This window comes from Eleutherodactylus coqui, chromosome 11 (genome assembly GCF_035609145.1).
Source record: "Eleutherodactylus coqui strain aEleCoq1 chromosome 11, aEleCoq1.hap1, whole genome shotgun sequence".
Taxonomy (NCBI): domain Eukaryota; kingdom Metazoa; phylum Chordata; class Amphibia; order Anura; family Eleutherodactylidae; genus Eleutherodactylus; species Eleutherodactylus coqui.
Window position 1 is genome coordinate 118,498,693 of NC_089847.1, and position 23,659 is coordinate 118,522,351.

The 23,659-nt window shown below is 47.9% G+C and overlaps 2 protein-coding genes across 2 annotated transcripts; both read right to left on the reverse strand.

Annotated features, from left to right (window-relative positions):
• Window positions 1-5,045: 5,045 nt before the first annotated feature.
• LOC136581681 (protein kinase C delta type-like) lies at window positions 5,046-6,154 on the reverse strand. The gene is made up of 2 exons (XM_066582307.1): window positions 5,880-6,154; window positions 5,046-5,780 (listed from the first exon to the last, which is right to left on the reverse strand). Exons 1-2 carry the CDS (start codon window positions 6,132-6,134, stop codon window positions 5,682-5,684), a joined length of 354 nt encoding a protein of 117 aa, XP_066438404.1. The 5' UTR covers window positions 6,135-6,154; the 3' UTR covers window positions 5,046-5,681.
• Window positions 6,155-6,672: 518 nt separating this feature from the next.
• On the reverse strand, window positions 6,673-9,492 carry LOC136581780 (uncharacterized). The gene is made up of 6 exons (XM_066582401.1): window positions 9,421-9,492; window positions 7,969-8,136; window positions 7,784-7,888; window positions 7,584-7,694; window positions 6,996-7,137; window positions 6,673-6,902 (listed from the first exon to the last, which is right to left on the reverse strand). Exons 1-6 carry the CDS (start codon window positions 9,490-9,492, stop codon window positions 6,673-6,675), a joined length of 828 nt encoding a protein of 275 aa, XP_066438498.1.
• Window positions 9,493-23,659: the final 14,167 nt, after the last annotated feature.

Here is a 23,659-nt window from a genome sequence, read left to right on the forward strand (position 1 = left end):
TAGATATGAGATAGATAGATAGATAGATAGATAGATAGATAGGATATAGATAGGAGATAGATAGGAGATAGATAGATAGATAGATAGATAGATAGATAGATAGATATGAGAGAGATATGAGAGAGATATTAGATAGATAGATAGATAGATAGATAGATAGATATGAGATAGATAGATAGATAGATAGATAGATATGAGAGAGATATTAGATAGATAGATATGAGAGAGATATTAGATAGATAGATATTAGATAGATAGATATGAGAGAGATATGAGATAGATAGATAGGAGATAGATAGGAGATAGATAGGAGATAGATAGATAGATAGATAGGAGATAGATAGATAGATATGAGATAGATAGATATGAGATAGATAGATAGATAGATAGATAGATAGATAGGATATAGATAGGAGATAGATAGGAGATAGATAGATAGATAGATAGATAGATAGATAGATAGATAGATAGATATGAGATAGATAGATAGATAGATAGATATGAGATAGATATGAGATAGATAAATAGATTTCAAAACTTCACACTCTAGAATGTTTACATATTTGCAGCAGGAACAGCCATAAAAACATATAAATGGTAATTTCACATTTTTGCATATGCTAACATCTAGGTGCAACAGTAAAAATTTTCCATGCTAGAATATGAAGACGCCTTGTGCAAGCCTGGCCTTATAGGAAGATATACATTGGGCGGGTGTAAAAACCGGGCATATAAAACATCGGAGAGCACAGCGGTGCACTGTTCTTGGAACACTCGGACAACACACGGACAGATTTATGCCCATGTGATTAAGGCCTAAGGCCAGCTTCACATGAGCGTATACGTATTTTTGCACGCATGAGCGCTGCGTTTTTCGCAGAATGGAGGTTCCTTTTTTGCTCATAAATGGAAATATGATTTAAGCCTTATTCAGTCGCCATTACTCGCCATAAAATCGCATGAATGAATAATTGCTGCGATCGAGTTCTGAAATTAGCCGCGCATTTTCAGCCATACAAATGGGTGGCTGCTGCGTATCGGCAAAGAAATACGCTGCAGCGTGGCGCTCCATTGATCAGCTGAAACCCTCAGAATCACTGCTAATGCTTAAATACAGCCAGCTGTCTTCTCTTCTCAGCGTTGGACGCAGCTAAATCCCCCCCCCACACACACCTTTTTTGCAACTTCCATGGGAGCTCCCTGTGTATTTTGATTACAGATAGGGCAAGACCTATCTTTTGATGCGCGGTATAAAATTGACGATCGAAAACAGTCGCCGATGTGCTATTTTTTCCCGATGCAATTTTTTTACATACCCAAAAATTGGTCATGTGAATGAATATATTGAAATCCAATGCTTCACGTGGTTGCGGTTTTTGGTGGGGTTTTTTTTTACACCGCTAAATAGCAGCGTATATACGGTCGGGTGAATAAAGCTTTAATTTCATCAATCCAATACAGGTCACAGCATCAATAAAGACAAACAGATTGGGGTTGTCCATTGTTGGAGTTGTGTTATCATCAGAGACTCTGTCGCCATCTTTGTTCAGCCCCCACTGAGAGCAGCATAAGGTAGCGCCTGTCACACTGATAGCAGTGATATGTCTGCTGAGTAGATCTCTGCGCTACCTTTTCTGCTATGGCTTTGCTGCAGTATTTCCCCAATGTGTGAACGCACCCTAAATGGGGTTATCTAGGGTTAGAAAAACATGGCTGCTTTCTTCCATACACAGCGCTACCCTTGTCCGTGGGTTGTGTCTGGTATTGCAGCTCGGCTCCCACCTATTGCAATTGAGCTCAATACCTCACACAACACTATGGACAAGAGTGGCTTTGTGTTTAGAAGAAAACAGCCATGTTTTTCTAACTCTAGACAACCCCTTTAAATAAAAACTCTTTGTGACCCTAGAAGTTGTCGCTTTGCTGTATAACCCATCCTGCAGTTCCATCTCAGGCAGATCTGTAAATGATGAGAGCTGTGGTGATTAGATGGACGGTCTTGTCACCTGAGACCCTAAAACTGGTTCCCCCCTTTTGGCCTATAAGAGGCTCTCGGAGGCTCCTTGTGTGTAGTGACCTCTTCTTCCCCTTGTGTAGAGCTTGTTGACCGCTAGATGCCTCTACAACGCAGAGAAGAGATTTCACCCTGTTACCAGAGTCTGAGGGGGAGTATTATTGGGATGTGAGAAGGTGGATGGTCGTATTTATGAATTGTACCCCACCGGTCATTCTGACCAGACTGTTAGGAGGTGTTGGGACCAGTGGATGGGGGGCACACAAGGTGACCGGGCTCAGGACGCCCCCTACAGACCACCAGTAAAGAGGTTCGTCTGACCAGACTGTTAGGAGGTGTTGGAACCAGTGGGTGTGTGAGGGCACACAAGGTGACCGGGCTCAGGATGCCCCCTACAGACCACTAGTAGAGAGGAGTGTCTAACCAGACTGTTAGGAGATGTTGTGACCACTGGATGTGTGAGGGCACACAAGGTGATCGGGCTCAGGACGGCCCTACAGACCACCAGTAGAGAGGAGCATCTGACAAGACTGTTAGGAGGTGTTGGGAGCAGTGGATGTGTGAGGGCACACAAGGTGACCGGGCTCAGGACGCCCCCGACAGACCACCAGTAGAGAGGACCATCTGACCAGACTGTTAAGGGGTGTTGGGACCAGTGGATGTGTGAGGGCACACAAGGTGACCGGGCTCAGGACCCCCTACAGACCACCAGTAGAGAGGAGCGTCTGACCAGACTGTTAGGAGGTGTTGGGACCAGTGGATGTGTGAGGGCACACAAGGTGACCGGGCTCAGGACGCCCCCGACAGAAAACCAGTAGAGAGGAGTGTCTGATTATCTGAAAAGCACCAGCAGCTCCAACTGTTTTGTTGTCTTCCATCCAGAGACAGGTGGCGCCATTATTACACACCTGTGTCTATCAGAACCCTTTCCAGTCGCTTAGCTGAAGGACATTTGGTCTCAAGACACACATTACATATATGGCCTCTGACACTCAGGGTACTAGATCCTCCATGCATGCCCAGATCACATCTTGTATCCAGGCTACTGGCGGTAAAACAGGGTACTAGAGCCTCCATGCCCGCGGCGTCCTCACTTGTCTCTGTATGCGGATGGGATGCAGGATGAAGCGCTTGCGGAGAACATAACTGCCCCTTTAATTACCCTTCTGATATGGTTACATTTTGGTTTATAAAGGGTCCATTAAAATATGATGCCATTAATCAGGGTTGTCGGGCTGCACTGGGTCTACAGAGTTACATCCCAGCAGCATAAATAGTCCTTGTAGACAACCTCCGCACCGTTAATGAGAACTCTAAAATCTCCTCCACATTCATTGTAGTGTAAACACTGCGGAATCCGCTGCGGCGGCTCCACGACACGCCGGATTCACACGATTGTACTTGTACGCACAATACGCAGTGAATAGAACCCACTGATTGCGATGGGTTCGTTCCCATAAGCGTATTTTGCTCATGCATTTTGTTTGCAGAAAACAGTACGCGGCGCGCTCTATTGTCCTGCGCATGCGCTCATGGGAAGAGCGCATATTAAACTAATTCACTAATTGCTCATTTCAATGAATGGGAGCAAAAAGTACAGTAAAATACAGCGATGTGCACAGAAATATGTAATGCGCATTCTGCAAAAACGTGCGCAAATATGCTTACGCTAATATGAATCCAGCCTGAGGGCGCATTCACACGGACATAATTACATGTGTATTTGCTCACTACACATGGCTTCCCACGGTCGTATTTGCGCACAATATGCAGAGTATAGAGCCCATCGATTCCAATGGGTTCGTTCACATTCGCGTATTTTGCATGCAAATTCAGTGTGTAAAACGATACGCAGCACGCTCTATTTTCCAGCGCATTTGAGCAGAGAAAGAGAACATATGAGACTCATTACACCGGGTCCCGTATTAGAATACTCAGCCGCCTCCCTCGCTCTCCGCAGCATCTCAGATCCACTGCTGTTACCAATCTGGCCAGGTTCCTGCGGAACAACGCAGGCGGTGCAATGACATCACTGTGCCGCCTGCATTATGGAAGAGCTGCCAGGCGGGGGAGCAGGAAAGCGTCTTGTAGCACCACTGCCATAGGCCATTAGTATCGGCATCTTAAGGCCTCATTCACACGAGCAATGCGTTCTCGGCCAACCGCACTGCGGCCAAAAAACACATAAATGAGGAAAAGCCTCAACCAAGTCGCAGCTAGATCTCGCCGATTCACATGGCCGGTATGCGGCGTATAGATGCAGCAGCACGGAATTCCTTCGGCCGGCATAAAGACTTCTGATGGCTCAATAGAGCCAGCTGATATGGTGCAGCTCCAATAGAAGCCTGGGGAAGCCGACAGCTGACTGAAAGATAGGACAAGACCTAACTTTACCGGCTGCGTCAAAACATCGGCCGGGGTATTCGGCCGCAATGTTCTATTATCACGGCTGCGATGTTTTGATGCGGCTTAAAAGCGTCCATCTGAATGAATGCGTTGGGATCCGATGCTGCAGACGGTCGCGGGTTTTGGTCAACGTTTTATCGCGGCAATACAGCCGCAATACGTCTGTGTGAAAGAGGTCTAAAGGAAACCCGTCAGGTCCTAGGAGCACCTTATACTAAGAGTCTGGTCTCATAGGAGAGGGGCGCTGAGTCTGCGAGTCTTACATACTTCACTGTCCCCCCATTCCCTCACTGATGCCCCCCTGAGTCTGCTGCTCTGTATTACATGTACTTCTAGTCCAATCACATTCTCAGTATTACATTGCTGAGTACATGCAACGAGACCAGAAAACCCAAATAATACAAGCAGCAGGAGAAGGATACGATGGAAATAAAACCAGACACACAATGATATTGGGGTGAAAACAGAGAATTTTATTGATTTACAATTTTATTAATGAGGATGATTTGCTAAATATTTTAAATAAGTGAAGGATATGTTAGATCCATTGACGTTCACTGATTCAGGGGAAGGCGAAAAAAACCCTGAAAGGGGGAAAACTCCTTCCCGACTCCACTGAGGGCAGTCAGACAAGTTCCCTGGATCAGTGATTGTAAGAACCTAATCCAGGGGAAGGCGAAAAAACCTCATTGAGCGTCTGCTAATTCAGCTTCAGATGAGGAAAAACTCCTTCCCGACTCCGCGCACGGCAGCCAGAACCGTCCCCGAATCAAGGTCTGATTAGTTTGTCCCAAGAAGGTGACCAAATGTTTGGGAAGTGGCCGAATTGAATGGGGCAGGGAGGGGGGTGGCGGGGGGCAGTAGTATTGATCCAGAGGAAGGAAAGAAAAAACCCCTCTAAGACATCTGCCAATTTGTTCTGACATAAGGGGAAAAACATTCCTTCTTGACTCGGAAATTAGTCCCTGGATCAAATGCCCATACAGATACTCACCTCATCTCCATCCGATGGCGCAGTTGGTGAGTTCTTGACTGTAGAATGGACAATCACTGGGGTCTTGGAGAGATTCTGGTCTTGAAGAATCGCCAAGTTCTTGAAGTCGTCCCAAAAGTCCAAAGATTCAGAGCCTAGAGATTAATGTAGTGTTAAGATGATACTCACGGCACTGAGAGACGCTGTCCAGAGCAAGCGGACGTCCGGCTGTACGCAGGCGGTGGGCACAGGAGGCACGGGCTGCAGGGTAGAAGGCGCAGGTTCATCCTACTGTGTCCAACTAGGTGCTAGAAATGTGAAGTCAGACACAGGGTAAAGAGCTGGTGCATCTTCTGGCAAATCCAGATGGTTGATACCTATAGCGTGCTGCAAGAGAAAGAAATAAACAGATATAAAGTATATAATATATTCTCCTCTTCTGGACACTTGACATGGAAATATAACATTCAGTAAGTCTTCACTTACGGGAAAAGGTTTAAATGGTGGTACTATTCTCCTCTGCTCCAGTTCCTCCCAGCGCATGTCTCCAAAAAACGGGTGGCTCCTGATGTTTCCGGTCAGTCCCAGGCGCCTCTCCGGATCCTTCTGTAGCAGCTTCTTGATTAGATGTCTCAGGTCGGGATCCAGCCACGGTGGAAAGCTTGGCTTGTCGGTGGTGATCGAGTCCTGGACCATCTGTACCTGTTGGCCATCAAAAAATGGTGAATGCCCAGTTGCCATTCTGGACACAACGATGCCCATACTCCACCAGTCCATTGCTACGTTGTAGGCTTGCTTCAGGATCATCTCAGGGGCCATGTAGCGGAATGTTCCTTCCCGTCCGCGGATCTTGCTGGATGCGGTCAGACCGTCTTGTGCCAGACCCATGTCGATAATTTGGATGTGCCCATCTCTATCCAGCATGATGTTGTCTGGCTTGATGTCTCTGCAATGAAAAGAAAATCCTTTTTAGAAACAGCGCCTCTCCTGTCCGTGGCTGTATCTGGTATTGCTGCTCAGCCCCATTCAAGTGCATAAAGCTAAGCCGCAGAACCTGACAGCTCATGGAAAACAATGCCAAAATCCATCCTGTTCCTCTTACCGATGCACGATGCCACGCCGGTGGAGAAACTGGAGGCCGCAGATCAGCTCCCCTGTGAGGAACCTGATGAAGAGAGGAAAGTGTTTAGTATCAATGGTGATCATTCTGGATAACTGCTGCACAATGTCCTCTTACCTCTAACAACTGATCCGCCCGCCGAACCCCAGAACTGGTTACTCACTGTGTAGTGGGGCGGTTCAGTTTACCCGACACATTAATCAGGGTCTGCAGGCTGCCGCCGGACAGGTACTCCATGACGAAGTAGACGTGACCCTGTAATACAAAGCACAATACTGTAAGAGCCCCGCACATCACACCGGACACGAAAGGAGCGTCTATTTCCTGTGCGATGGGAGTCGCGTCCAAGAATGTTGGATGCGACTCGCGCTCATCCGTGTGAATCCGCCCTAAGGAACACATTTTCTGATCCGCCACCTATTATGGAATAGGTGACCGGAGCGGGGAGACCCCCGTATATATCTCAGACTGTATTGTGGCACTGAGATGATACAGGAACGGGCAATCTCTGGCCGCCAGGAGAACTCGTCTCTCGTGCTGAAGTTCTTCGGTGTTGTCCTCCTCCTTGTTGAAGATCTTGATGGCCTTGAAGATGCTTCGGCGACGGACAGATGCCAGGACGACCTAAGGGAAAAAATGCAAAATAAGTATGACAATAGGAACGTACTGAATATCTGCACTGTAACACTACGGCTGATGGAGATAAAATAGAGGTGTAACACTTACCTTGCCGAAGCTGCCCTTACCCAGTACCTGATGGAACCTGAACCCGCTGATGGTAAGTATAGTTTACCCCACCAAATTTAGCTTTTATGACTGCAACGATGATGTTTACATATACCCACATGACCGATTCAACCAAGTTACTAGCGTCAGTAGTGTATGGCACAAGATAGCCAGAGTGGCAAGTGCAACCCAATGGCAATCATACTTTTTCCTAATTTAACACATTACCTGCTCTTGAAAGAAAAAAAAAAACATTTCCAACAACCTCTTCTCCTGCAGCTATGCCCAATTTGTTTTGTTGCTATTGTGCACTTGCTATTGGCCAATGACTTAGGGTAGCTTACCTTCTGGAATGCCTCCATGCTTGCCAATCTTTCCTTCCAGTTGTCACTGTCCAGCAGTTGCATGCAAGTTGCAGGAAAAACTGCTGCTGCCTTCTCTTCACAGGCCTCAGGCTACAAGAACAGGGATGACTTAAACAATGCCACAGGACCACCACCACGGCCTCACTTCACTAGTTATATAAAGCCTTCATGATACTTACAGAGAGTTCTTGTTCAAACACCTCTTTCACATCTGCTGCCTTCTTTCCCTTAGCAGCTCCACCTCCAGCTGCGGGAGCTTTACCCTTCTTCACAGGACCTCCACTCTATAAAGAGCAATAAAGTTGTTACAAAGTCATAACCCGTCAGTTATGGAGATCGGTCAGTGCTTTGTGACTTAACATACCTTGGAAGGTGCTGGTTTTTTAGGTGCCATTCCAGGTTTAGCAGCTTCCTTTGAATCCTTCTCATTGGCGGCACTAGGAGCTGCAGTCATTGCTTTAGCTTCTTTCTTCTCTCCAGATCCTACCTTCTTGCCAGTGGCAAGTTCGACCTTGTCAGCACATTCTTTGATCTGTGTATGAGGGAGAGAGATTCCTTAAAAACTCTTAGCCTTTAGATTCCCGGATACCGGGAACTAGGCCATATGGCCTAACAGGAGGCACCTGGCTAACAATCCCCACTGCTGGCATATATAAGGCCCTGTTTCCAGCATATAGGTTAGACTATCATATTCTAGCATGGAAAATTTGGTCTTTGTATTAGTAGAGCGCTGCTGTAGGTGTTTATTTAACATAATAGTAAAAAAACGTGCTAAAACAAACAAGACGCAACGAGAAATAATTAAATGTAGTCACCCGGTAAGTAATATCGTTTGATCTGTTAACTACAAATTAAATACCGTATAACCGTTGTTATCGCCCCCCACTCCTAGATTAACAATTCGGGTCTATAGCCCTATTACTTTACACAAAAATGTCAATCTTTACCTAGTACAACTATGGAGGAAATTACATGTTACATCTGGGACAAATGAGCTCTTACCTCCTCTCTGTTGTCACATTGAGGGATAACGTTTTGTCATAATTAGACAAATTATCCAATATTAAAGCCTTAAAATGTGCACGGGCCCGGCCCCGGAGACCGTACATTACAAGGTGATTAGGGCAGACAGGAACCATATTAGAACCTGAGATGCTTCTTCTCCCCAGGGAAAGCTGAATATAGGTAGGAAAGCTCGATCTGTTAGAGGCTAAAATATGGTGTTAATGTATTACAACGGAGTGTCGAGGCGGGGGCCGCCAAGATGAGGCGGTTACGCTTACTATCTGCGACTTTAAACAAACGTGAATGTTCCATAAATCCACATTAAAAATAAAAGTCGACGAGAGAGGCGCGTACGGCGCCCGTAAAAACATATTAGTGCTGGTTGTTTATTGTCGTCGCCGCTCGCTCCTGTGCTTTGTTTCCCATTTTTAAAATTAAAAAGTGAGTTATTACAGGCAAAAGCAACAAAGTGGAAGAAGCTTCTGAAATGTAAAGCAGAACAATTCGTCCCGGGAGAATGAAATGGCCATAGCACTTGTTGTAGGACGTGCGCTAGTCCTCTCTTACCCTATGAAAACTGTTAGAAAATGATGTGTGTATACAATGTATGTATAGATAGCCGTCATTATAAGACCATACAGGCCAAGTTAATATTGCCATGCCCACATAATACCGCCATATAGTCACCAAATAATGTGCAATATGCCTATAATACTCCCTTAGGGCTCATGCCCACGGCCGTGACGGACTCTGCCAGCTGAATATCGCAGCGGAGTCCGCCACAGTGCCCCCCGAAAACCCCCATACTTACCACTCCGTACGGAGGGCTGGCGCGCATGCGCAGAACAGTCTTGACAAAGACCCATGTAAGGGGTCGAAACATCGCATTCCTATTGTGATATTCAGGGAATAAAGAAACATCCTGATGGATGCGTGAACTTTACCCCATACTCTGCTGTCGTGATTTCATCTTTATTCTATGATGCGCCGGTAGTGTCAGATGACACAGTTGACAGGGCGGCGTATTCACGCGATACTTCCGCTGTGCTACAGCAGAAGTAAAGCACGACGGACGGCTTCTTTTGACTACAATGGAAGCCGGCCGCGAGTATTCCCGCGGCATTTAGAACATGCCGCAGTTTATTTCACGCTGCGGAATTCCACAGCGCAAACATTGAGCTATTAGGTTCAATAGCTGCAGGGCAATGCCGCGGATTTCTGTCGCGTACAACGCGGCAGAAATCCGTCTGTGAGCATTAGCCCTAAAGGTGGCGTCACACGAACGCTACGTATTTGCGCAGAGAATGAGGGTGATGAGATTGACTTGTGCGCATAGTTCTGTGTTTTTTTTTGCACACACAGGGCCAGTTCACACACATGCATGACACCCCTTCCATGGATTAAAAGGCTATTTTGCTAAATGAAGTCAAGTTGTGTTTTTTCTCTGAATTGCGCAGCTTATTGAGTATTTGCGTGCATATTGCATGGGTGATGTCTGCTACAGAACAGTGTCAAATTCTGCAGGGAAATCCACACCAATGGTGCAGATTCTGCTGCAGAAGAGTGTCGAATTCCAGTGTGGTGTGAATTTTCATGTGGTTTTGCTGCTGATTTTCCACACCAATTATGCTACTTTAGTACCGCTACATGGTTCCAAGATAATACTACACTTCAATACCCAAATGATATAACCATACATATACCTTTAAATAAAATGGGATGTCTTCAGTCTGCCATGGAGTTCAACACTTCAGCCCCTCTAGGAAATGGCCACGGCTCTTCAACCTTGTGTCATCTAGTAGGAGACTGTCCTCTGTCTTCTTTTTTAATATGTGTTGCAGAGTCCCTGTGAGATCTTTGGGACTGCTACTTCTTCTGAGATGTGTGCTGGAAGGACACATATCCAGAATTTTGAAGGATGATTTGTAAAGAACAGAAAGAAGAATCTGATTGGTTCACTTTTATAGAAATATTTTTGGCTTCTGCAGTACAGCGCAGTTGATAGCTGTGACAAGTTGTGTTTTATCCAGGATTCTCTGTTCTCATTCCAAATACCTAGTTTTAGTCTAGTCTTGTCTAGTCTGCCCAGTAAGTGTGTCTTGCTCCTTGGTTTTTGATGGACATTCTGCCATTTAATACTTGAAAGACATAGATCGCCTGCACACATCATATAAGAAAACAAGGATGATTCCCCTCATGTGACCATACAGCAGTAATTCATCTTGTGTCTATTCCTGCTGGAGTATTTGCCACCTCTATCTATCTTCTCCATTGGTAAAGGTGCTGCCATTTAAAGGAGCCCCCTCTTGTGAATATAAATAAGCTTATTTGTATATGTCGGCCTTGTAAGTGACAGAGAAAGGAAGGATATTCATAGAATTTCTCAGCAGATGCTTTGGTGCCAGTTTTCCTTCTGAGATGGGGGGAGCGGCACTAACGACGGTGGTCACAGCTTCTGGGATTATACTTGGCAAAAAAAAATAAATTATAATTTTGTCATTTTTCATTTCAGAGGAATGTTGTATTTCTCACATGCTTCTGTGTAATCCTTGGAGGGCTGAGCGTGCTGGAAATGTGTTTAACTCTTTATGTAGTGTTCAATTATAAGAAATCCCTGAGGTAGCTTAAGAAAGTTAATTAGCAGGAGGACGTTTCATGCATTAATAGTCTTGTTACAAATAATGCTGTAGGTTTACTTCAAACCCCTGATAAAGATAATGAGTTTTGCCAAATATGAGTCATGACAAATACAGCTCTGCTACACCCGATAACCTCAGCTTTACTTTAAAACATGAAACTGCTATTGGACCCTGCAAGAGGGTTGCAAAAATAAGGGCTAGTTCACACTAGTGTTTTCCGTTTTCCTGCTCTTTTCGGAACCTCTGTCTCTGATTTCTGCTGTGCTATTCCGTCTTGAAAAATCCTGGTATTTATTACGGTATCTAGATTTCCATCTTGAAGAGTCCTGGACGGCCGAACGGAAACCAAACAGACCCCAGTATAGTTAATGGGGAGCATTCGGTGTTGTTTTGTTCCAAAATCTCCTCTTTTTACCCCTCTTTTTTTATTAAGGGAAAGGTAGGGTAAAGTATTATTAGGCCTCATTCTGTTTAATATATTTATCAACCCCTGATAGAGGGGCTGCACAGCAAAATATCAAGGTTTGCAGACGATATGAAATTATATAAGATAATTAATACAACGGAGGACAATGTACGGCTACAAACGGACCTAGATAAGCTGGGGGCTTGGGTGGAAAAATGGCAAATGAAGTTCCACATCGATAAATGTAAGGTTCTGCACATGGGCAAGAGAAACAGATAACACCAATATACACCAAACGGGGTACTGCTAGGGAAAAGTGATATAGAAAAAGACCTGGGGATACTAGTGGATTGTAGATTTAACTGGAGCAATCAATGCCAGTCAGCTGCTGCAAAAGCAAATAAAGTCTTGGGGTGTATTAAAAGAGGTATAGGGGCGAGAACATTATTCTCCCACTATATAAGGCACTTGTTAGGCCTCACATGGAATACTGTGTACAGTTCTGGTCACCGGTGCTCAGGAAAGATGTTACAGGGCTGGAGGGGGTACAAAGAAAGGCAACTAAATTAATAAATGGAATGGGAGGACTGGAATACCCAGAGAGGCTATCCAAATTGGGATTATTCACCCTGGTGATTAATCAGTAAATTAATAAAACGGCAAAAGGGCAACCAAATAACTATATATAAATACATGAGGGGACAATACAAGGATCTCTCCCATGATCTGTTTATACCCAGGATAACAAGAGGGCATCCTCTACGGTTAGAGGAAAGAAGGTTTCGTCACCAACATAGAAGGGAGTTCTTTACTATAAGAGCAGTGAGATTATGCAACTTTCTGCCTGAGGGCTCTTTCACGTGAGTGTATATCAGCCCACCGTTTTCACGGTTGGGCGATATACACTACGATCTGATGCTTTGGATTCCAATGCCGTATTCCCACAATGTGCAAGCGGCTGGCTGGCCAATATAGCACCAGGCGCTTTTAAGACTGGCCCAAAAGATAGTCCTGGAACTATCTTTCGGGCCGGAATACGTCGGCTGCTGCATGGGCTCCTACGGGAGCCAATGACAGTGAGCAGAGAAGGGAGGTGAAAGGCAGTTTAGCTGCAAGACTGCTAAACTCCCTCCTAGAGATGAGCGAGCACCAAAATGCTCGGGTGCTCGTTACTCGGGATGAAAATTTTGCGATGCTCGAGGGTTCGTTTCGAATAACGAACCCCATTGAAGTCAATGGGCGACCCGAGCATTTTTATATATCGCCGATGCTCGCTAAGGTTTCCATTTGTGAAAATCTGGGCAATTCAAGAAAGTGATGGGAACGACACAGCAACGGATAGGGCAGGCGAGGGGCCACATGTTGGGCTGCATCTCAAGTTCCCAGGTCCCACTATTAAGCCACAGTAGCTGCAAGAGTGGGCCCCCCTCCCTCCCAACAATTTTTACTTCTGAAAAGCCCTCATTAGCAATGCATACCTTAGCTAAGCACCACACTACCTCCAACAAAGCACAATAACTGCCTGCATGACACTCCGCTGCCAGTTCTCCTGGGTTACATGCTGCCCAACCCCCCCCCCCCCCCCCGCACGACCCAGTGTCCACAGCACACACCAAAGTGTCCCTGCGCAGCCTTCAGCTGCCCTCATGCCAGACCACCCTCATGTCTATTTATAAGTGCATATGCCATGAGGAGGAACCGCAGGCACACACTGCAGAGGGTTGGCACGGCTAGGCAGCGACCCTCTTTAAAAGGGGCGGGGCGATAGCCCACAATGCTGTACAGAAGCAATGAGAAATATAATCGTGTGCCACCGCCATCAGGAGCTGCACAAGTGGGCATAGCAATGGGGATCCTATGTGCCACACACTATTCATTCTGTCAAGGTGTCTGCATGCCCCAGTCAGACCGCGTTTTTTTATAAATAGTCACAGGCAGGTACAACTCCGCAATGGGAATTCCGTGTGCACCCACAGCATGGGTGGCTCCCTGGAACCCACCCGCTGTACATAAATGTATCCCATTGCAGTGCCCTGGACAGCAGAGCTAACGTCAGATTAAATGCAGGTGGGCTTCGGCCCACACTGCATGCCCCAACCTGACCGGGGTTTTTAATTCATAGACACAGGCAGGTACAACTCCCTATTGTGAAGTCTCTGTGGACCGACAGCATGGGTGGGTGCCAGGAAGCCACCGGCGGCACATAAATATATCCCATTGCATTGCCCATCACAGCTGAGGTAATGTCATGTTTAATGCAGGTGGGCTCCGGCCCACACTGCATGCCCCAGTCAGACTGGGGTTCTTTGGAAGTGGACACATGCAGTTACAACTCCGTGTGGACTGACAGCATGGGTGGCTTCCTGGAACCCACCGGCGGTACATAAATATATCCCATTGCAGTGCCCATCACAGCTGAGGTAATGTCAGGTTTAATGCAGGTGGGCTTCGGCCCACACTGCATGCCCCAGTCAGACTGGGGTTCTTTAGAAGTGGACACATGCAGTTACAACTCCGTGTGGACCGACAGCATGGGTGGGTACCAGGAAGCCACCGGCGGTACATAAATATATCCCATTGCAGTGCCCAGCACAGCTGATGTAACGTCAGCTTTAATGCAGGTGGGCAAAAAATTTATTGGATTACACTGTAGGCGAGGGCCCCAAAAAATTGGTGTACCAACAGTACTAATGTACCTCAGAAAAATTGCCCATGCCCAACCAAGAGGGCAGGTGAAACCCATTAATCGCTTTGGTTAATGTGGCTTAATTTGTAACTAGGCCTGGAGGCAGCCCAGTTAAAATAAAAATTGGTTCAGGTGCAAGTTTCAACGCTTTCATGAGCATTGAAACGTATAAAAATTGTTTACAAAAATTATATGACTGAGCCTTGTGGCCCTAAGAAAAATTGCCCGTTCGGCGTGATTACGTGAGGTTTCAGGAGGAGGAGCAGGAGGATGAATAGAATACACAGATTGATGAAGCAAAAAGGTCCCCGTTTTTGATAGTGATAGAGAACGATGCTTCCATCCGCGGGTGCAGCCTACCTATTGTTTAGGTATCGCTGCTGTCCGCTGGTGGAGAAGAGAAGTCTGGGGAAATCCAGGCTTTGTTCATCTTGATGAGTGTTAGCCTGTCGGCACTGTCGGTTGACAGGTGGGTACGCTTATCCGTGATGATTCCCCCAGCCGCACTAAACACCCTCTCTGACAAGACGCTAGCCGCAGGACAAGCAAGCACCTCCAGGGCATACAGCGCGAGTTCGGGCCATGTGTCCAGCTTTGACACCCAGTAGTTGTAGGGGGCAGAGGCGTCACCGAGGACGGTCGTGCGATTGGCTACGTACTCCCTCACCATCCTTTTACAGTGCTCCCGCCAACTCAGCCTTGACTGGGGACCGGTGACACAGTCTTGCTGGGGAGCCATAAAGCTGGCAAAGGCCTTGGAGAATGTTCCCCTGCCTGCGCTGTACATGCTGCCTGATCTCTGCGCCTCCCCTGCTACCTGGCCCTCGGAACTGCGCCTTCTGCCACTAGCGCTGTCGGATGGGAATGTTACCATCAGTTTGTCCGCCAGGGTCCTGTGGTATAGCATCACTCTCGAACCCCTTTCCTCTTCGGGTATGAGAGTGGAAAGGTTCTCCTTATACCGTGGGTCGAGCAGTGTGTACACCCAGTAATCCGTAGTGGCCAGAATGAGTGTAACGCGAGGGTCTGGAGAAAGGCATCCTAACATGAAGTCAGCCATGTGTGCCAGGGTACCTGTACGCAACACATGGCTGTCCTCACTAGGAAGATCACTTTCAGGATCCTCCTCCTCCTCCTCCTCCTCAGGCCATACACGCTGAAAGGATGACAGGCAAGCAGCATGGGTACCCTCAGCAGTGGGCCAAGCTGTCTCTTCCCCCTCCTCCTCCTCAATGCGCTGAGATATAGACATGAGGGTGCTCTGACTATCCAGCGACATACTGTCTTCCCCCGCCTCCGTTTCCGAGTGCAAAGCGTCTGCCTTTATGCTTTGCAGGGAACTTCTCAAGAGGCATAGCAGAGGAATGGTGACGCTAATGATTGCAGCATCCCCGCTCACCATCTGGGTAGACTCCTCAAAGTTTCCAAGGACCTGGCAGATGGCTACCAACCAGGCCCACTCTTCTGTAAAGAATTGAGGAGGCTGACTCCCACTACGCCGCCCATGTTGGAGTTGGTATTCCACTATAGCTCTACGCTGCTCATAGAGTCTGGCCAACATGTGGAGCGTAGAGTTCCACCGTGTGGGCACGTCGCACAGCAGTCGGTGCACTGGCAGATTAAACCGATGTTGCAGGGTCCGCAGGGTGGCAGCGTCCGTCTTGGACTTGCGGAAATGTGCGCTGACCCGGCGCACCTTTCTGAGCAGGTATGACAAGCATGGGTAGCTTTTCAGAAAGCGCTGAACCACCAAATTAAAGACATGGGCCAGGCATGGCACGTGCGTGAGGCTGCCGAGCTGCCGAGCCGCCACCAGGTTACGGCCGTTGTCACACACGACCATGCCCGGTTGGAGGCTCAGCGGCGAAAGCCAGCGGTCGGTCTGCTCTGTCAGACCCTGCAGCAGTTCGTGGGCTGTGTGCCTCTTCTCTCCTAAGCTGAGTAGTTTCAGCACGGCCTGCTGACGCTTGCCCACCGCTGTGCTGCCACGCCGCGCGACACCGACTGCTGGCGACGTGCTGCTGCTGCTGACACATCTTGATTGCGAGACAGAGGTTGCGTTGGAGGAGGAGGAGGAGGAGGGTGGTTTAGTGGAGGAAGCATACACCGCCGCAGATACCAGCACCGAGCTGGGGCCCGCAATTCTGGGGGTGGGTAGGACGTGAGCGGTCCCAGGCTCTGACTCGGTCCCAGCCTCCACTAAATTCACCCAATGTGCCGTCAGGGAGATATAGTGGCCCTGCCCGCCTGTGCTTGTCCACGTGTCCGTTGTTAAGTGGACCTTGGCAGTAACCGCGTTGGTGAGGGCGCGTACAATGTTGCGGGAGACGTGGTCGTGCAGGGTTGGGACGGCACATCGGGAAAAGTAGTGGCAACTGGGAACCGAGTAGCGCGGGGCCGCCGCCGCCATCATGCTTTTGAAAGCCTCCGTTTCCACAAGCCTATACGGCAGCATCTCCAGGCTGATCAATTTGGCTATGTGCACGTTTAACGCTTGAGCGTGCGGGTGCGTGGCGGCGTACTTGCGCTTGCGCTCAGTTGCGCTAGCGACGGCTGGACGGTGCGCTGAGAGACATTGCTGGATGGGGCCGAGGACAGCGGAGGTGAGGGTGTGGGTGCAGGCCAGGAGACGGTAGTGCCTGTGTCCTCAGAGGGGGGTTGGATCTCAGTGGCAGGTTGGGGCACAGGGGGAGAGGCAGTGGTGCAAACCGGAGGCGGTGAACGGCCTTCGTCCCACCTTGTGGGGTGCTTGGCCATCATATGTCTGCGCATGCTGGTGGTGGTGAGGCTGGTGGTGGTGGCTCCCCAGCTGATCTTGGCGCGACAAAGGTTGCACACCACTGTTCGTCGGTCGTCAGGCGTCTCTGTGAAAAACTGCCACACCGTAGAGCACCTTGGCCTCTGCAGGGTGGCATGGCGCGAGGGGGCGCTTTGGGAAACAGTTGGTGGATTATTCGGTCTGGCCCTGCCTCTATCCCTGGACACCGCACTGGCTCGGCCTGTGCCCACACCCTGACTTGGGCCTCCGCGTCCTCGCCCGCGTCCACGTCCTCTAGGCCTACCCCTACCCCTCAGCATGCTGTATTACCAGTAGTGCAGAAACAGAACGCTGTAATTAAATGTGCCGCTTATTGGCCTGTGGTTGGAGGCTGACTTCGCTTACGGAACGCACAGCAGAGCCAGGAAAGAATTTTGCGCAAGCCTGCTGTAACACTTAGCTGGCTGCGTATGAATTAGGACAACTACCCCCAGCAGAGACCCAGTACACTGAGGACGGTCACAGGCAGCCCAAATAGATTTTTTTTCCCAAATGTTTTTGGAAAGGCCCACTGCCTATATACACTAAATATGTCTTCTGTCCCTGCCTCACCACTACTGGCCCTGGACTATGTAAAATTACTGCAGGACGCAATGCTCTGCACGGCCGATATACAAAAAAAAAAAAAAAGTGCAACACTGCAAAAAGCAGCCTCCACACTACTGCACACGGTTAGATGTGGCCCTAAGAAGGACCGTTGGGGTTCTTGAAGCCTACAATAACTCCTAACACTCTCCCTATAGCAACTCCAGCAAGACAGCACTTTCCCTGATCTCTGTCAGAACGCATCTGTGGCGAGCCACGGGAGGGGCCGATTTATATACTCGGGTGACACCTGATCTCGCCAGCCACTCACTGCAGGGGGGTGGTATAGGGCTTGAACGTCGCAGGGGGAAGTTGTAATGCCTTCCCTGTCTTTCTATTGGCCAGAAAAGCGCGCTAACGTCTCAGAGATGAAAGTGAAAGTAACTCGAACATCGCGTGGTGCTCGTTACAAATAACGAGCATCTCGAACACGCTAATACTCGAACAAGCATCAAGCTCGGACGAGTACGTTCACTCATCTCTACTCCCTCCCCCTTCTCTCCTCTCCTCTGGCTGATTACAATGGGATGGGGCAGGATGGGTGCAGAGGTTAGTGCCTCCCCCCTATTCCGCCTCCTCTCATTGCTGGCTGCGGACAAGGAACAGGAGCTTAGCTCTGCCCCGCTCCCTCCCATTGCAAACAGCCAGAGGGGAGGAGAGAGGAGGTGAGCCGGTGGGAGGGGGACAGAAGGGGCAATGGCATGGCGGCCTTGGCATATATGCACCGGGGCCCATGCTGTCTGAATGTGTTTAGAGTGCTATTACAGGATATAAACATTAAATAACCAGCGGGGTTGTTGATCCGGGTCTTGGAGTCACTAGGAACTATCAAACGTTGATCCAGGGATTATTCTGACAGCCATTATAGAGTCGGGAAGGAATTTTCCCCCACAATGGGCTAAGTTGGCTTTTGCCTCATTGCGGGTTTTTTTGCCTTCCTATGGATCAAGGGGTGGGGGTGGGGGGTGGAAACAGGCTGAACTGGATGGAAATTGTCTTCTTTCAGCGTAACATACTATGTTACTAAGTAGGGTTAGGTTCCTTTGTGGGGTCGCCCTTTTCGGGGTGGTTACTATGCTTTTCCATCTCTAGGTTAGTGTTTGGGATGGCTTAGGTGCAATTAGGCTTTTTAAAATAATTAATAATAAAAGTTATATATTAATGTAAAAAACAGTACACTTCTCTGAACTCTAGTTGTTTTTGTGGCTGTGGTTGAAATTTTTGACGTAAGGGACTTATATTCCTGGTAATTCTGTGGGACAATTCTCTAGGGTGCAACTTGCATTATGGCTAGTGAACACCTAGCCTAAGGCTAGGCTACATGGCAATTTTGGCTACAATGGGTGTCATGCTACCGAAACCGCTCCAACATCGTATTGCCATTGAATTCAGTAGAGTTGCGCTGCAATCCCCAACCTGCACTGAGACTCCACTGAGTTCAATGACAGTGTGAAGTCACTGTATTACACCATTGTTTTGGTCGCAAAAAAACCCATCGCAGCAAACATTGCAATGTAACCATAGCCTTATAGAGGGGTGATACTATTCCCTCTGCGATGTGCAGCTGGACATGATCAGGAAAGGTTCTCAACCTCTCCATTCACTGACAGCAGAGATCTTGAAATTGTGAGAAACTGAAGCACAAAATATATTAGAAAGTTGCAAAACTCTTTATAGGAGAATACCTACAGAAACCCCCTTAAAGGGATTCTGTCATCAGAATATCCGCTAATATGGTGCCACAAATGTTTCTAATAAAGAGCAGAATATTTGTTTCAGCATAAACTTACCTTCATATTCTCCCACGCTATACGCTAATTAGCCCGCGTCGAGTCACGGAGGCGGGCCACCTGAGCCCTGATTCACAGCTTCCAGTAATTATGCACTCCACTGTCACACCCCTGCTACTGATATCAGTGCAAGCCATGGTGAAATCCCACATTTGCGCCAAGCGGACTCGACTTTAGTGGCGCATGTCCGATTCCAGCTGGGATACAGCGCCACACGGTGCAAGCATGGGATTTCACAATAGCTTGTGCTTAACCCTTTGCAATCCAATTTTGCATTCAGGGTTTCCTAGGGGTTTTTCTCTTTCTGACATTATACAATGGTGCCACCTGCTGGCTAGAGCCAGTAATATGGTATTGGACATGCTGGAGAGGCCCCCGACAACAGAGCGGCCAGTAATATACAGTAAGAATACCCTGCCGGATATCTTCCGACATGGGAAGTTGTACAGCGTTCAATCAGAATGTCTTTAGACGTCAGACAGTGGATTGGAAAGGGTTAAATCAGCAGCAGGGGTACTGTTACGTGTGCTGCTGGGATCTGTAGTGCTAAGCTTCCTAGCAGCACAGCCCTCGCAGGGTTAATTGATTGAGCTGGCTGGGTGTGGTACTTCCTGCTAGCCAATCACCTGGGTCTGTGCTCACATATAAACCCAGCTCCTGGTCAGTCTTTGTCTGGTGTTCAGGGTGAGCAGTCATGAATCCTTGTCTGTTGAAGTTTGCTGTGTGAGCTGTGTCTTGCTGGTTCATGTCTGTTTATTTTCTGTCAGTTTTGTGTTAGCTTGCTGTATGACCTGCTATCTGTGTCCTTTCCTGTTGCGGCGGTCTGTGTGAACGATGTCTGGTTCTGCTGGACTCCTGGTTAGTGTAGGGACTAGCAGTATAACCAGGAGCCGTGAAGTGGCCTGCTAGCTTTCATGTTTTGTACAAAATGTCAACTAATGCCTGGTATTTATATTCAGCTTCCTATCTGTTACTAGTGGTTACATTTTGGCTGTTGTATGCTGTGTATTCTGGCTCTGTGTGTCCTGTTGTTCAGTCCCTGTCATGTGGCATGTGACTGCGTCCTGTTCTGGTGTGTGGCTCCTAGGATCAGCTAGGGCCCAGATCCGAAGACCGCTGGGCTGCCCTTATTGGGGCAATGTCCCCGCTTAGGTAGGGCCATGCCATTCCTCCCCTGTAGCACAGGGTCAGTTTGCCAGAAACCCGTGTGCGTACCCAGTCCGCTTTGGTCACGATCGCAACAGGTACGCGAGGTATTGGAGGGGGAGTGCTTAATTACTGGATGCTGTGAGTTGGGACTCATGCGGTCCGCTGCTGTGATTTGAGTAGTACTTTTCTGCTGAAACACGTTTTTTTTTATTAGAAACATATGTCCAGGTTCGGTTAGAGCTCGTCCACACAAGAGTACTCGCACAGCGTATCACGCATGCAAAATTACCAGTGAATAGAACCCATTGATTTCAATGGGTTCATTCATATGAGCGCATTTTTTCACACCATGTGCGATTGTGTGGAAAAATACGTGACATGCCTTATCTTGTGCCCATTTGGTACGCAATGGGCTTGTGTAAATGTGCAGGACATGCGCAGAAAAACTGCGTATTTGCTGTTCATATACGCACAAAATCAATGAGAGTGTATTTTCTTGTGCACGAAAAAACATGGTGCATTTTCGAAAGCAGGCAAACATGGAAAGTATTTGCACAGCCAAATATGCTTACGCCCGTGTGAGCCCCGGCTTTACATGTGGCAGATAGTGCTATGGTTGCACTTTATTAGCGGACATTCTGATGACCAAATCCCTTTAAACGCACCTGTTGATATCCTGCTCTATATTTGCTTTGCGACTTTTATAGTACCTGGAAGTGAATGAATTGGTCTCTCTATTATAGTTTTTGGAAGTTGTGAAACATTCAGCTGTTTCCTTAACTCTCATAAAATACAATGGAGAGAGCCGCAGCTTTGTATCACCCCTCCCACTCCTCCTCTCTGGAGGAAGGAGCCAGGGACCCCCAGAAGTGGAATCCCCCATATCTGACCCTTATGGCGTATACTGTCTATATGTCTCAGATGGTAATACTCCTTTCAGGTTCCTTCACATTGTTATTCTATGACTTTCTTGCTGAAAAAAACAAAAACATTTCCAATCGCCCGCGTTGTTTTTGTAATCTTTTATGGTATTTCTGACGTCGTTAGTGTTTTTGTGTTACGTTTTTGCTAAATACCTGCTTTTGTACTTGCGTTTTTTATTTTTACAGGCGCCTTTCACATTAAAAAAGATTTATTTTGAACATCATGTATTCTTTTTTGAATCACATGATTTTCAATTTGGAAAAACTCCAGAAAAAAAGTCACCAAAAAAATGCAAAACCTGCAAAACGCATGCAAAAGAAAAAACAATAGATGAAACGCCAGAATCTGGCTGAAAAAAACGGCACGAAAACCGCGCCACTGTGCACTATGTTCAACGGGATATTCCCATCTCAGATGTTAATAGCATATCTGCAGGATATGTCATAAGAGTCTGATAGATGCGAGTCCCACTTATGGGACCGGCACCTGCTTGAGGAACTGACTTTGACTATCCCTGGCCCCGCTGTATGAGGTGGCTGGGAGTTGCGGTAATACCTATGCCCGGCGTTCCAGTGGAAAGGGGAATCCCTGCGCCCTAACGGCTCTGTCTCAGGATGGCGCCGAACTGATCCCACTGACTATAATGGCGTCCGTTCGGCTTCTGCTTAGCTGCCCGGCTTTTTCTTGGTCCGGATTTGCATTGGAACCGGACGGAGGTTCCAGCGCAGATGTAAAACCACCATAAGGCTGGGTTCACATGGGGAGGATTCCCGGCGGAATTCTCGCGGTTTGGCGGCACCAAAGAAAATGCGAGAATTCCACAGGAGAGCCGCAGCTTCAAAACCCACCGTATTTCACCATGGGTTTTGGAGCGGTTTGGCCGCCGGCATTACGCTGCGGCTTTCTCTCCCCATAGAGAGGAGTGAGGCCGCAGCAGCGAAAAAAAAAGAATTGACATGCTGTGGCTGTCAATTCTACACTGCTGGATCCGCCCGGCTTTGCCGCAACGGATTGGCCGTCCCATGTGGACAAGATTTTGGACAAATCTCGTCCACATGGCGGGCTAAACCCGGGATTACCGGTCGCAAAAAAATATGCCGCAGAGAAATTCCGCGGCAAATCCGCCCTGTGTGAACCCAGCCTAAGAGCGGTTTTAGATGGCCGTATGCGCAACTACGCTTGCCGCTATGGAGCATAGTTGCGCATGCACAGGATTTTTTTTCTCCGGCTGTTCAAACTCCGCACCATAGCGCAGGACGTTTTACAAAACATGCGAAGATAGGTCCCACCCGTCGTATTAACGACGTGTGGGAAAGATAGGGCAAGTCCTAGGTTTTTTAGGGGTTAGCGCTCACACTCGAGAAAAGAGCTAGTGAAATCAATGGTTTCGTTTTGCCCCGTTATGCGGACGCGATTTTCACGGGCCTAAAACCCGCTCATCTGTTTAAGCCCTAACTCCTACTGAAGTGAATAGGGATGATGGAAACACCACAGCGGTCTCCATAATCCGAGCCCTCATGGCCACTGCGTACAAAGGGGGCTTATTGCTATATCAGCTCTCATTGGCCAAAATCCCTTATTGACTGAAAGAAAAATGGCCGGGTCCAAACGCCTAAAAATGTGGTGTTTCGACACAAAACGTTATTTATTTATTAGAGTGATGCAATCTTACAATATGGCTCTGGGACCAAACATGAGTTATGGTCTACACCGACGTGCCAAAAGTCATGGGATAGCGGTATGGAAATTTATTATGAAGCGGTGATGGCTTGGGAATGCCAGCGTAGTCATGGCGATGTGAATTATCGAGGCACGATAGTGGGTCCGAAGCTGTGCGATCTTCGTTGATCCACATGTGCCATAGAAGGCATGACCACCCCACAGCACAATAGCCGCCCACGGGTGCTTAATGGTCACGACTGCTGGCTAGAATTGTCAAACACCACAGAGCTGCGGGCGCCATCCAGACGGCTCCACGCCCCTGTGGACATCTTCCCTCCACCAGTTGTGGGGGTCCCACATGATATTAGTTCCGGTCCCATGACTTTTGACA